This window comes from Typopeltis vanoorti, chromosome 20 (genome assembly GCF_054136105.1).
Source record: "Typopeltis vanoorti isolate ZY-2024b chromosome 20, IOZ_Tvanoo_1.0, whole genome shotgun sequence".
NCBI classification, from domain to species: Eukaryota; Metazoa; Arthropoda; class Arachnida; order Uropygi; family Thelyphonidae; genus Typopeltis; species Typopeltis vanoorti.
The window spans coordinates 74,191,110-74,206,380 of record NC_143568.1 but is presented as its reverse complement, the minus strand read 5'-3'; the positions used below and the strand labels follow the sequence as shown (position 1 = coordinate 74,206,380).

General features: G+C 34.8%; 1 protein-coding gene across 2 annotated transcripts in view; it reads left to right on the top strand.

Annotated features, from left to right (window-relative positions):
* LOC150095567 (histone acetyltransferase KAT6B-like) overlaps positions 1-13,292 on the top strand; it is a 243,785-nt gene extending 230,493 nt beyond the window's left edge. For both annotated transcript variants that reach the window (XM_090409990.1, XM_090409991.1), the window contains exons 7-8: positions 2,548-2,662; positions 12,378-13,292. In XM_090409990.1, coding sequence (XP_090266116.1) covers positions 2,548-2,662; positions 12,378-12,521 — 259 coding nt within the window. In that variant the 3' untranslated portion in view covers positions 12,522-13,292. The remainder of the gene's footprint in view (positions 1-2,547; positions 2,663-12,377) is intronic.
* The last annotated feature ends 1,979 nt before the right edge of the window (positions 13,293-15,271 follow it).

Below are 15,271 nucleotides of genomic sequence, written 5' to 3'. Positions count from 1 at the left end.
AGCAGTAAATAGTCAGTTTTGTTTGTTTTATCTATGGCAGAATGCCATAGATAAAACAAATTCTTTATAAAATATATTACTGTCTTCTTCTTTTCCCTCTTCTGGTGCATATGCACCAATTATTGTTATGTGGCCTCTTAATGTCTTGAGTCTAATTTCTATTAGTCTTTCATTCAAATAGTTGTAATATACAATATTGTTCTTTAGGGATTTATGTACCATAATCATTATACCTGCTTTTGCTCTTTCTTCTTTTTTTACCCCACTGTAGATTTGTATATAGTTGTTTGTTTCTTTTGTACCTTTTTGTTTTTTCTTTGTTTCTGTTACTATACATATCTTTATGTTAGCTTGGTTTAGATGTTTATCAAGTTCTTCTTCTTTGTGTGCAATGCTTCTCACATTCCATGTTGCAATCTTCATTATGTGTTCCTTTTTCCAATTTCGTTTACCGTTTCCTGGGTTGTGGTCTTTTCCCTGACAGTCCGTCCAGCTTTTCTTTGCATGAAACTTGAAAGTATTTTGAATTTCCCCAGGGCAGGTTACTAACCTGTCGCTGGGTAAGTCCAGTGGTAGGGCTGCTACCTAACGCCTCTGGACAGGCAGATCTAACAGCATTTACTCTGTTAGGGTGTTAAGGTTTTACCGCCCATACTCGGTCGGCAGTGCCTCATTTGTACTTTTAGAACAGGATGGACCACGGGAAGGTGAGGTTGACATTTGAGTGGGAGAGGCTATGTATTGCACTTCACCACCCCTTCCACCCCAGTCTTAAAGTTACTTTTTTTAAATGTAATTTCCAACTAGGAAGGTTCTAAACCTATAATATTTTAGTACTGTGGATGAACAAAGGATTTCTTTTTCTGTTTTCATCTTTTTTTTTTTGACATGGACCAGAAATGCTGCTCTAGAGATCAAATATGAACTTTTTTAGCCACTTCAGGCCTCCTGTAAGGAAGGCAGTGGATAAAGCAATAAAGTTCTCCCATCTAAAGACAATCACAAACATCCATGTCCACAGTGGGATTCGAATCTGCAGCCTGTTGGTTGGAGAGTAGATATGCTATCCACTTGGCCAACCAGGCCATCAATTTACTTAATTTTTTTTTTGAATTTACTCATCATCATCAAATTCCTGTCATGTACAGGATATGATAGTACTACATGAAAAAAATTACATTATTACTAACTTCCTATCTACAATTTTCTTCCAAATCAGTCTGTTACTTGTCAAGACTCCAACATTATCAGATCTTATATTTCTATCGTCTAAGGCACTTTGTACCGTATCAATCCACCTATATCTTGGTCTACCTCTGGGTCGTTTTGCTGCCAACCTGGCTGAGAACACTTGTTTTGCTAATCTTTCTTCGCCCATTCTGTTTAGGTGACCATACCACCCGAGATTAGCTCTGCTAACGCATTCCTGGATGCTGACAATGTCAAGTTCTTTCCTAATATCCTCGTTTTTAATATGATATTGCCTATAATCTTTCTCAGGACTCTCATATCTGTGGTCTCTAGTCTTTGGTCAAGTGTTTTACTTCTGACCCAGCTCTCAGATCTGTTTTATTTACTTAATATAAAATATTAAGTAAATTTGAATTTACTTAATATTTTAATCGTTAATTTTTAATTAAAAAATAACATTAATTAAAAAAGACTAAAATCTAATTCATTGGATTGGATCTTTTCAATGGAACATTATTCCACTGAATAATAACTTTGTGGTAACAGTAGATCAAGTTACATATACATTGATGTGCTCATATCCAGAAACATTTGTTTCTAACTATTAAAGTTTCGTACTTGACAAGAAACTTGTTTCTGGAAATTTACCTACTTCACAAGAAAGTAGTTAAGTATGTTCTTGTGAAGTAGATAAATTCCTTCTTCTCATATGAAGTAGATAAATTCCTTCTCATCTGTCACTTAGGACGGATAGAGTCCCAATAAGTTTTAAAAGAAGTAAACCATGAGTAGACATATCGGTACACAATAAATAACGGAAAAAACTCGCGTAGAAAGATTATTTATTAGTATAATTTTGGCCTGTGTGTCACACAGGCGAAAATTATACCAATAAATAATCTTTCTACGTGAGTTTTTTCCGTTATTTATTGTGTACAGATAGAGTCCCCCTAATGAGGGATTTGCGACAAATTAATGCAGCCGGCTCATCACTTCACTGTTGCATCTCCTAAGGACAAGTATTCAGGACTGTAGATCCATGTGTGTTCACGGGACCAGTTTGGCTGTTCTGAGAAACAAAAAATCAGAGTTTCCAGTTAGGAGGAAACTCTCTATTTCCATATGAGAACTATTAACTCACCTTTAGTCAAAAGTGGCCAGATAAATTCCTCACATGAATATTTGTACACAGGTCTTTCCAACCAAAGGACTTAGTCTATACCGACTGAGTTACTGAGGCTCTATAGGTAAATTAATTTCTATGATAATTCATAATTAATAAATGTTAGTTAACATTTATTATTTGTTTATTTATTAACATTTATTTATTATTTGTCTATATATATTTAATTCTAGTGTGGAAAGATATCCCAGAATTGTTCCAGATGCTAAAAATTGGAGTATTGGTGAAGTTGAAAAGTTCTTTGCATCAATTGGGTTTCCCGAACAAGCTCCAGCCTTTAAAGATCAGGTAAAGTTTTATTTATATTTTGTATTGTGCAGGTTCGTATACCATGCTGAAAATCCTCTATCTTATCTATTGGTATTTAGCTGTTAACTTTTTAAAAAAAAAAAAACAACTGTATATGAATATAAAATTTAAAAAAAAAATTGTTTTGGCAACATTATGGCCACTTAGATTTAAGGTGCATATTATTCATATCTTTGGGCGAATTGTGAGGAAAGTTTTTTATAAAGACATTGCCACAAATTGTGGCAAGTTAACAAAAGCAGCAAGAAAACTGGAATTGATCTTCCCATGTAAGTCTAGAACATGGGCAGCAGGGTTTTTCCAGTTTATCTGGGGTTTTTCATCCCGCAAGCAGGCAAACTGGCCCCGTGAACACACAGGTTACAGTCAAAAATACCCCCCCACACACACACACACAGCGTCAAGCTCGGCGACAGGCTGTTGGCAGTTGTACTAACAAAAAGTCGCATCAACGTAATACACAGACCCTGCATTGGAAGCAGGAGAACACGCAGAGGAAGAAGATTGAAGAATGATGTTCCTAGTAGTGTGGATTTAAGATTTACTAAAGTCTTGCCTTCAAATCATGCAGAATGGAAGAAAAAGCAAATTTTAAAAATGAAAACTATATAAATATCTAAACTCTATATACATGTAAATATATTATACTAAGTTTTTTAAAAATTATAATAGCAGTTAAAACTGCAGTTTTATAAATAAAAAATTATAGCATATGAAATATTTAACCAACCAAATTAAGAATGTCTTAATTCCTCCAACTTACACACCTCTCCTTCCCTAAAACTTAAGCCTGGTTCTAGGATAACACTCAGACAGTGTTCAAGTAACAAAAGCACAATTCCCTTCACTTTATATTATTATTAATGTATGGTATTATTATTATTATCTTGTTGGTCAGATAATTATCATTTGCAAATTCTGTACTGATTAAGAGATTCTATACATGAAAATGGGGAAGAATTTCAGTTCATTGAATGAATTCTTTGCCATGACAACTTGCCACTTCACACAGCATTTTCATTGAAGATATTTACATCTTTAGTTATTATTTGTTATCTCGAGGTATTCTTATAAGCACTGGCCTTCCAAGTCAGGCACATCTCACTAGACTGGATATTAGAGTAATTCCAAGTGGATTCACAGCAGAAACATCAACTTGTTTGGGTGATTTTTTGGAAACTACTGAGGAGAAATCACCAGAAATGCTTTGGGAAGGATTCAAAGTTATAATACAGTATACGGCTGAGAAGTACCTCGACCCAATAAGAAGATAAAGAGACCCATAGGTATCAGTTCAATGTGGGAACTCATTGAAAGAAGGTGGTTGGAAAAACAAAGAGACACAGGGACTGAAGAATATAAGAGATTACATAGAGAAGTCAGAAGAGCCATCAGGCAGGACAAGGAAAAGTTTTATACTAATAAATGTGAAGAGATAGAGTTCCAGATGAGGAGGCATGATTATAAAGGGATGCTTCATTTAGTTTGTGACCTAAAGCACAAGTTTAAGCCCAAATTGAATATCATCAAAGTCAGGAATGGAACACTAATAACAGAAATGGAAATCAAAAACAGATGGAAAGAATACTGTGAGGAACTGTACAACAGAATGCATAAAGAAAACTTAGAGGAGCTCTATCACCAAGAAAGTTTAGATTTGAAACCTCCTCCACTTAAGCATGAGATTGAAAGAGCAGTTAAACTGCTTAATAGCAATAAGGATCTGGGTGCAGATGGAATCCCGGCAGAGTTAATTAAGGATGGAGGGATGAGAGTACTTCATGGACTTGATTACAAGGATATGGGAGACAGGATCATGGTTTAGAGACTGGAAGAAGTCAGTTTTCATACCACTACATAAGAAGGGAGATATGAAGGCTTGCAAGAACTATAGAACGATTAGCTTAATATTTCATGCAAGCAAGATTTTATTGAGTTATTTTATTAAGTATTCTAAATAGGATTGTCAAAGTTGAGGCAGAAATGCCTGAGGAACAAGCAGGTTTTAGGAAAGGTAAGGATACCAGAGTTCAGATCCTTTGCCTTAGACATATTATAGAAAAGTATAAAGAATTTAGACTCCCTATGGTAATATGTTTCATAGACTATTCTCAGGTTTTTGACTGTGTTTAGCATGTGAAACTGTGGGAAGTAATGAAAGGAATGAGTTTTCCTCAACACGCTATCAGGCTGATAGCTAACCTGTACAGGGAGGAAGAAGCCACAGTAAGAACATGTATTGCACTGATTGGCTTCAGGTTGGCAAGGATGCCTACTTTCTCCTCACCTGTTTAGTATCTATGCTGAGGACATCATGCGTGTAGCATTGGATGAGCTTAAGACAAGAATTAGGATAGTTGATAGACCGATCAGTAATCTGAGTGATGCTGATAATACAGTACTCCTCTGCAATGTCAAATTCTTGACAAAATTAACGAAGATCAGTAATAACAGAGGACTTCAGCTCAATCCTAGCAAGATTATGGTTCTCAAAGAAAATAGAGGGAAGCTCCTTAGAAACAAGTGTACCTTAATGGAGAAGGAATTGAGGAAGTTGGCAAGTTCGAGTACCTGGGATCCATTATTAATGTGAAGAATTGCTGTTCAGAAGACATTAGAAAAAGATTAGAATGGCTAAAAACACTCAGACTTCTGGAAGGATGGATCTATCTCCATGGGAGCAAAGTTGAAGATTGTGGATGTAACTGTTTTTCCAACAGTGACTTATGAATATGAGACCTGGAACCTGAAAAAGTTTGATAGATAAAGGATAGCTGCTTTTGAGATGTGGTGTTACAGAATGCTGTTGAGGATATCATTATACTGAAAGGTGGACAAATGGATGGTGCTAGAAAGGATCAGTAGAACTTTAAAGGCTCCTTAAGGATATTGACAGAAGAAAGTTGAAATACTTTGGACACATTGAAAGGATAGAAGAAGGACTTCTCAGAACAGTAATAGAAGGTAAATTCCCTAGAAAAAGAGGAAGGGGGTAGACCATCAATGAGATGGACGGTGTCTGGAGTGACTGATCTTTGGAGAGTTGAAGCCTCCAGAAGCACATACAACAGGACCACATGATGAGAACTGGTGTGGCACATCACTGAGTATCTGAGTGACCATATGGCATCTGTGGATATCCAATGGATGGACTGGCCTTGTTGGCCAAGTGGCTAGCATATCTGCTTTCCATTCAGCAAGCTGAAAGTTTGAATTCTGCCATGGACATAGATGTTTGTGTTATCTTTAAGTGAGAGATGGATTTTGTTGCCCAGTGTGAGATCATCACCTTGCATATTGAAGATTTGAAGTGGCTTGAAAAAGTCCTGTTTGGTCTTTAGAGCAAGGTTTCTTGGCCATGAAAATCATTAAAAATGTACAAACCATGAACAAAAAAATCCTTAGCCCATTCATAACACTCATGCATCATGGGATTATATCCTTTCCTGTGTGGGAATCACATTAAAAATGCTGTTTTGTCTCTAAAAATGCAAGTAGCTTCTTTCAACATTTATGTTAAAATAAACGAATTGAAATACATTTTCAGCTTTATGCTATCAGATCAATTTCTCATCCTCTTCTTTTTTTCTGTCTACTTTTGTTCTTTGGAAGGGCCTTCTTCATACTGTTTTTCTCTAAGGAATATAAGCTCTGGCTCTTCAAGAAATGCAATAGCAGGCTTCTTAACGCTTGTCCACACACACACACACACACACACACACACACACACACATACACACACACACACACACACACACACACACACTGCACTGTTGTATCATAGGTTTCGCAACCTCTTTTTGTAGATTTGATATATTTCAGAAAAAAAAAGTGAGAAATCTGGTTTAATCAATTTTATTCTAAAAATTTTTTTTCTCAAAAGTTGGAATGTCAAGTTCCAAATTATTTTGTGGCTTTTACTGAAGTCAAATGAAATTCTGAAAGAAAGGTTTCATAGAATTGAAAACATTCAAAGAAAATGCTTGAGCCTTTGCTGGCATAACAGAAGATTTCAAATGCTTTGTTGGCAGTACTGTTAGCAAATGTATACAGTCTTCTATTTATTATTATTATTATTTTAATTTATTTACAAGGGTGTGTTGAAAACAAACCTGTTGCACATTAGTGCCATACGGTTGGGCTAAGGATTAAATAATCCAGGAACTCTGTCTCTGAACCAGACCTGGAACTTTTTAAGCCACTTCAGCCTTGTAATAACAGAGGAATGGTGGCTGCACAATATGCAGTGAAACTCATCTTCTACCTAATGATATTCACAAATATCCATGTCATAGTGGGACTGAAACTTACAGCCTGTTGGTTAGAGATCAAAGGTTCACTCAGTCAACAAGACCAATAAATAAACCCAAAGAACCCACACATTTTTTTTTTCTGTTTTCAACAATGGAACTGTCAGCAGTTAATAAAGTGCTAATACTTTGATAATACTAAGTGCTAATACTAAACTGAGATATTGTCTTACATTATTAACTGAAATATTGTCTTACATAAATGACAATAGTCATTAATTTTTCCTTCATTTTCTTGCTTATTTTCATTGTATATGGCAAATTGTTAAACTGTTTCTATACATGAACCTTATAAATTTTATAAGGTTCATGTATGGATAAGTGATCATTTTATTTCTATTTGTTTCAGCAATACATTGTATAAATTCTGTGCATCATTTATCATTGTCATATTGCTCGAGAACATTGACGTCCAGTTTTCAAGTATGATTTAACAATTATTTCATGTCACACAATGATTTATCATCATCATCAAATTCTGACATGTATACTCTCAAGGGATGTACAGGATATGATAGTATTATTAATCTGTTACCTATCAAGAATCCAACATTATTAGATCTTATATTTCTGTCTTCTAAGGCACTTTTTACTGTATCAATCCACCTATCTTGGTCTTTCTTTGGGTCTTTTTCCTGCCAACCTGGCAGAGAACACTTGTTTTGCTAATCTTTCCTCTCCCATTCTGTTTAAGTGACCATACCAACTGAGATTAGCTCTGCTAACAATGCCAAGTTCTTTCCTAATATCCTCATTTTTAATATGAGATTGCCATTGATGCCATCTGTTCACTCCCCTAATCTTTTTCAGGACTCTCATATCTGCGGTCTCTAGTCTTTGGTCAATGTTTTATTTCTAACTCATCTCTCAGATCCATAAGTTAAAATTGACTTGTGCACTGTCTTGTATACAGCTAATTTAGTGTTTTGACTAATTTCTCTCTTATTCCATATAAATTTATTTAGTTGACTTCCTACCATACCAGCTTTGTTGATTCTGTTGTCTATTTCCATATTTAGTTTACCATCTTCACTAAAAATTGTGCCTAAGTAGCTGAAATGTTTTACTTTAGTGATAAGAAATACTGAAAATGTGTGAAATTATCTGACAGAAATGTTAAAAATTGATATGCATAACAAGAGGAGAATATTTGATATCTGTTTAGCATTAGACAGAAAGATGATTAATTTTTTATTGAAATTTTAATTAATAATAAGTTAATTTGTTTCTTGTTTTTTATGAGTGTGATAGATTGAGTTGTTTAGACTTTAAAAAATTATATTATTATTATTATTATTCCATGGGCACCTCCATTGAGTCTGAAGACTCATCATGGAAGACACAAACTATCCACACAATATCTGTCTTGCTTGCCTTGAATTCATTAACAGACACAGTGCTCAAAACTGATTCTGGCAACCCATTCCATTAATTTATCACTCAAAGTGAAAAGTCTAGTCCTTACACTCTTACTCAATTTCCAGAGATGACTTCTTGTCTTGCTCCACCCTCTAGTTTAAGTGGTGAAATATTGCCTTTGTATTAATCCTATAAAATCCATTAAGTAACTTAAATGCTTGAGTTACAAAGTCTATCATATTCTCTCTTTTTTTGCTATCAACTAACTTTTGCAACCACAAACCCTCAATCTGTCTTCATATGGAGCATTCCACAGATTACTCATGACCTTGGTCACTCACCTCTTGTTCCTCCACCACTTCCTCATCCCCAGGCAACCAGATTTGAGCACAGTAATCCAGCTGTGGTCATATCAAGGCTTTAAAAAGAGGAATGGTAATTTCCTAATCTCTGCTTGTTAGTGTGTTATACCATAACCAAGTAGTCTTGTGAGCTGTTCTGGCTACCTTAGCAATATGCCCCTCTAAACTTCAATTCTCTATCTACTACAAAACTCTATCTTCAATTCTCTATCTACCCACAAAACCCCAGCTTTATCAATTTCTTGTAGTACTCAGTGTGGTACACAGTGTGTAATCTTTTTATCCCAAACTGCATAGCTTTACACATTTCCATATTAAATTGGCATCCATTATGTTTTGTGCATACTGTCAGCCTGTTTAAATCATCCTGCAGGCTCTCTCCCTTCAAATTATTTCCTATATCATTTATGTACAAATTAAACAGAAGTGGTCTAAGCAGAGAGTTTTACAGCACACCACTAGTCACTTACTTTCTCTTGGATTCTGTTCCTCCATACACCACTTTTTGATATCTGTCCTGCAGCCCCCTCTTATCCATATAAGTGTCATATCCATCCTCATTTGTTCTGAATTGCATAACAGAGTTCCATGTGGTATTCTGTCAAATGTTTTTTGCGAAATTCAGCAGAATCATCATGTAGCCATTTTCTTTATCCAGCTCAGCTGTCACTCTATTATAAAATGTTAATAGATTACTAAGGCATGACCGACCCTTCACAGAGCCATGCTGCCCCCCCCCCCCCCATAGACTATCACATTCTTATCTATCCGTTTCTGAATCCTTTTGACCAACTTTTTCATTACTTTTACCACCACTCCTGAGATACTAATTAGTCTATAATTTGTTACCACAAACTTAGATCCTCCTTTATGCAGAAGAATCACTTTGTCCTCCTTCCACTCCTTTAGAACTTTATCAGAGCTGAGACTTAAATTAAACAGCCTGGTCAAAGGCATTGGCAGTTCCTTTACACATTCTTGCGACACACCAGCTGATATGACATCTAATCCTACAGCTGTATTTGCATTGAGATTTTGCAGTATTCTGAGTATCTCCAACTCATCAACTTCTGTTTTCACCTCAGTCCCTGCCACCTATGCCATAGCAATATCCTCACTTGGATGATATATATATACTTGTGCAGTGGTTGCACAGTAGCTCAAATATTTCATCTGCCTCTGTCACCTCTCTACCATCAGCACTCATTACAGTTATCCTTCCATAGTCATTCTTCCTACTACTTGCTACATGACAAAAGAACTGTGTGAGATTTCCATCAGAAAGGAAGGTGACCAGCACAGTCACCTTTCTTGCTGATCCTTCTACTGTTCATTAGTTAGCTGGTCACCTTTCCCCTTGTATACCCTCCACAATATTTTCTTTTCAGCTCATGCTAAATGATACTACTCATCCATGTAACTCCTACCTAGTTTATCCTCTTAACCTTTGGGTATACAGTCTGATATTACTTTCTCCAGATATCCCTTGACTAACCCTCCCATGCACTTTGAACATCCTTTCCTTTGCAGATTTTTATGCCATGGCAATACTTCAAGTTGTCTCCTAAGCTTGTCATAATTACCTGCCTTGTAGTTCCATGCATGCTCCTTCATAACTGAAAATTTTACGTTTCGCTTACTGCCCATCACCCTCTCCAATTTAAGGCAATGTCCTATAACTAGATCCAACACTCTCATACCCCAAGGCCTCTCTGTCACCTGCTGCTTCAAGTTATTATCTTTCAATAAGCGTACAAATTCCATCTCCTTCCTGCCATGTGATCTTACAACTATCAACTCAACCTGTGCTCATTGCACTAATGTGCTGATGCATTTCTTCCATGTCATCCGTGGCTTATAGCAGCAACTAATTTTACATTTCGTCCTATTGGCCTTACTCTCACATCAGATTGCTTCAAAAGAACTGCCATCTGCCCAATTGCCTCCTATTTTTTTTTTTTTTTTTTGGCTGGAATTACCCCCCCCCCCACCTCATTGTACTCTATCCTCTCTGGTTAGTGCCTCCATAGCACAGTTGGAAGAACGACGGTACATTGCACCCTTCAATTGGAAAGAACAGAGTTTGATTCTTGTCATGACAAGAGGAATATGTATATATGGGCCTTTTCAATTGAAAGTGAGTTAGCTGATCTGATAAGGAGGTAGCAGGGTTTTTTCTCTTGGAAACTCAGGTTTTTCATCCTGCATACAGGCAAATTGGCCATGAGAACGTACCATTTACAGACAGTGTATACTGGTAGTGGTGGTGGGCAGCAGATGGTGCATGCTGTGTTGATGTTAGTGGTGTTGTATTAAGTAAGAGAGATGGTGAGTTCTAGTGGAATAATGTGCCCCCTTCCACGATGAGTCTTTGGAGGTGTCACATAACAATAATATTCTCGTGGCTTGTAGTATTCATAATTTTGACTTAATACTGACAAAAAAAAAAATGTAAATAACTAATAATAACTATTATTAGTTATTAATAAATCAATAACTAATTTCATACAATTTCATGTGTATTTCTTCAGTTTGAAACACAAATAAACACATTTATGTTTCAGGTATAAACATGGATATTTCTTAATAACAAACAGTCATTTTATTTACTCATTTAATACATGACAGAATTGAATGTAGGGATACGATATCATGAACATGGGTCATGCCATGACCCATGTTCATGATATCGTATATTTTGATATATATCTGAGTATATTTTGTCTAATATAGCCTAATTCATCAGTGCGTTGATTTATGTATGCCGTCCAGAGTTTATTTAATATCAGGCCTTGGTTTTTATTACACTGGGTTAGACATCATATCATCTTGCTAGCCTCTTTCAATTTGCATACATTAAAAACTAAAGTCCTTTCTTTTTTGGGATAAAAGAATGGAAGATTAGGATGTGAGATCTTAGAATAAACCTCCCTTATTAGTTATTTCAAAATAGTTTGTTAAAACATTGTTTTATTGTATTGTGCTGCAATAAAACTCCTAAGAGTCTCCAGAGCTTATTCATTATCAATGATGCCCTTTGGTTGCAAAGGACCTTTATCAAGGCTTTTCAGGTGAAGGGGAGTTTGCTGGTCTTCAAACCATGCTTGCACAAGGCAAGACTTCTGAGATGTGGAATGGTGTTGCTGGAAGAGTGCAGATCCATCAGGGCACATTGTCACTCTGAAGGGCAGTACCTGGTTCAAAAACATTCCCAAGGTAAGAATTTGTGGTCATGGTGTATTCAGTGTAGATGAGAAGACTTATTGATGTCCATGAGAACAATCCCCATAACAGGATACTACCACTGGCCCGTTTCCTGAAGGTCGTGCCATCTGGTTGGCCAGAAACAGGCTGGATGGTTATAATATTTTGGCTTGTGTACTATCTTATGTTGGTGGTTGAGGGAATTGAACTCATGGCCTTTGCATTATTAAGCAAGATGGCTATAGCACTGTTGCCTTCAATTCAAAAACAGAAGTTGTTTCATTACTTATATCAGCACAGTGCATATTAATATATCACATGCTTAGGCTTTGCTGCTGGATTTTGCTAATGAAAAATAGACCAAATATTTCGATCTTCATTTCTGATTAAGAAAAATTTTTAGTTTTAATTTTACTTTTAATTTTGGTTTTAATTTTTTAATTTACTTTTTATTTTTAGGAAATTGATGGAAAGTCACTGTTATTGATGAAACGGAGTGATGTATTGACTGGCTTATCAATAAAACTTGGACCTGCACTTAAAATCTATAATCATGTAAAGAGGCTACAGACTAAACTTCCAGATGGTCATCTTCTACAATGAATTTCCTAAAAAACATTGAAATAAAAACGGTGTAAAGATTTATCACAAAGTTGTATGCATTTGCGTTTTTTTTTTCTTTAATGTGTATGCAAAAATATCCATTTCTGATTTAATACATCATAAGGACCTGTAATGAAATTTTTTACGTCCTTTCTTTCCCTCTTGAAATGACTATTTTGTTCATAGAAATCGCTTCTGAAATTTTGATGTTTTTCCAGATAAGTGTTTTTGTTTCCTTGTTGAAATATACAGAACTCCGTATTTTGTTTTTATTTTTGTATAAATTTCTCTGAATATTTATGTAATAATTTAAAATAAACCATGGTAACGAAGTTTGTTAGTGCCATTAAATGGATATTGTTAATAGTTTATTTAATAAATTCAATAATTTTCAGATGAATTATGAGTTGGAATGTTTTAATGGAGCGTAAGCTATGCAGGAATTTTAGTCACAAATTGTTTAGTCTGTTTTTGTTTTTAATACAATTATCCATGTAAACTCACAAATGTACATTGACATAAATTTTATTATAACAATTTCAGCATATACGTTGCTATGTTACAGTTACACATCTGTTTCTTTAGCTAGTCTACAGTTTATTTTAAACTGTTTGCAATTTGTGGTATATATGTAATTTAAACTTTCGTGTGTAAAAAGAATATCTCTTCAAATATTTCTTAATTTATCTCATACTTGTGTGTCCTGTACTTTTGCAAAATGATGTGTAAGATTTTGACATGATGAAATCATGTTTGTAATAAAATTATTAAATTATATTACTGTTGTATTTTTATAAATCATATTTCCTAAAACTGTTAAGTTTTTTAACTTACCTTGCATATCATATCATGGAACATTTTTGCTTTGCACTTCTTAAAATGTTACATTACTAAATGATATTAGCTATCTGCAATTTTTAACAACAGAATGTTCCTGCAAAACACAGTTCTTTGTCTTATGTTATCATTAGCTTCCTGTGAATTTGTTTTGAAAATTCATTTTGGTGTTGTTTACACAATAATTGTTGTGTAATTTTGATTTTTAAGAGAATCCATTTATCCCAGGTTCAAAATATTCTAAAGGACAGCATAGCCCCACTCCATTTTATGCATATTTTTGGAAAAAAAAAAAATGTATCATTGTCATTTCCACATTCATATCTGTATTTCAAGGAAGTGCGAGATATGTCAGTATGATTAATTATGACTAATCAGACTAGATATATTTAGGTTCATGCACTGGTAGCTCATTTGGTTTTGGTGATGTCCATTGGTTGTGGAAAGACCTGGAAGGTGAGTTAGCCAGTCTCATACAGAGGTGGTAGAGTTTTTCTCTCTGAAAAGTGAGGTTTTTTAATCCTGCAAAACATGCAAACTGGCCAGAACATATGCAGTTGACAACCAAAGAAGCCAAATTGCTTGGCAGTGACAGGCCACTGAGCTTAACACACAGTGGGAAATGAGATGGAATCACTACTATTTTTTATTAGCAGTTTTCTCAAAATTGCTTTCTTTGGTTTTTAATTTGATCAGTCTTCCTTATTTTGGAAGATTGATCAAATTAAAAACCAAACTATTTTTAATGACTATTTTTTTTCCTCCAAATACTGTTTTACTAATATTTTATTTCACTACAACTACAACAATATACTGTTTAAATGACTATATCACCCCAAAGCAGGGCTAATCATCTTGCTAGATACGTAAATAAAGATAAAAAGATAAGTATCTTTTTATATTACTAAGAAGTGACATAAAAAGATACTTATCTGTCTACAAAACTTCCTTTCCTGAATTACCTTATCATCTATTTTAGCCCAAGAAATTAAATAGAAAACACTATGTATTAATTTTCATCTGCAGTGTGGTTGATATTCACTGGAAATTCTTGCAACTCCTCTATATTAGTATTTGCAGCTATCCCTGCAACCTTAATTTTGTAATTTTAATTGAATGAAAAAAGGTGGAATTGAGTCTGCAAGCGATGGCTCCTCAGATTCTGTGTGTGTGTGTGCGTGCGTGTTGGGAGGGGGAGACGGGCCTTATCCACAATTAATGCATATGTTACTGGGATATTGCACGGAATTTTGTGGCCACAGTTGTTTGTTGTTTTTCATTGCATCCTCATGTGAACTGCACCATCTGGGAGCATAAACTAACATGAACTGTCAATCCAAAGATTTTGATTTTCTGAGAATTCTTTATTATGGTTATAACAATTAAATAGGCTAAGTTCACAGCTCTTTCTTTATGAGGTAGGAATTAAATGCTAATATTAATATTTAATCTGAAGAAAAATAGAAATTATCATTTGATTCGTTAATTTAGGAATATAATTAAGCTACAGATGCTTGCATAGTACCTTAGTTACTTTGTATCATTCTTTTAAACATTTTCAAATGAATAAGAGATATTAGCTGATGAAAATAGCTAAAGAGCATTTTGATTTCACATAATTTCTTAAGTCAAAGCTTGACAGCCAAGAAATAGCATCAAATATAGAGCATGCACCAGATACTTTGCTATTATTTTTATCTAAAAATCTGTCATGTAAAGTTTATATATACCAGCTTAATTCTATCCTGCTGATATTCCATAATTTAAATTCTTGAAATTTTCCAGACATTGTCGTATTATCAAGAAATAATTTCTCTATCTCTCCTACACTATTTTTAAAATTTTCCAATTATTGTAATGCACCTTCCACATACAATTTGACATGTCTTGGTATAAGATTTTCTCTCTAAAAT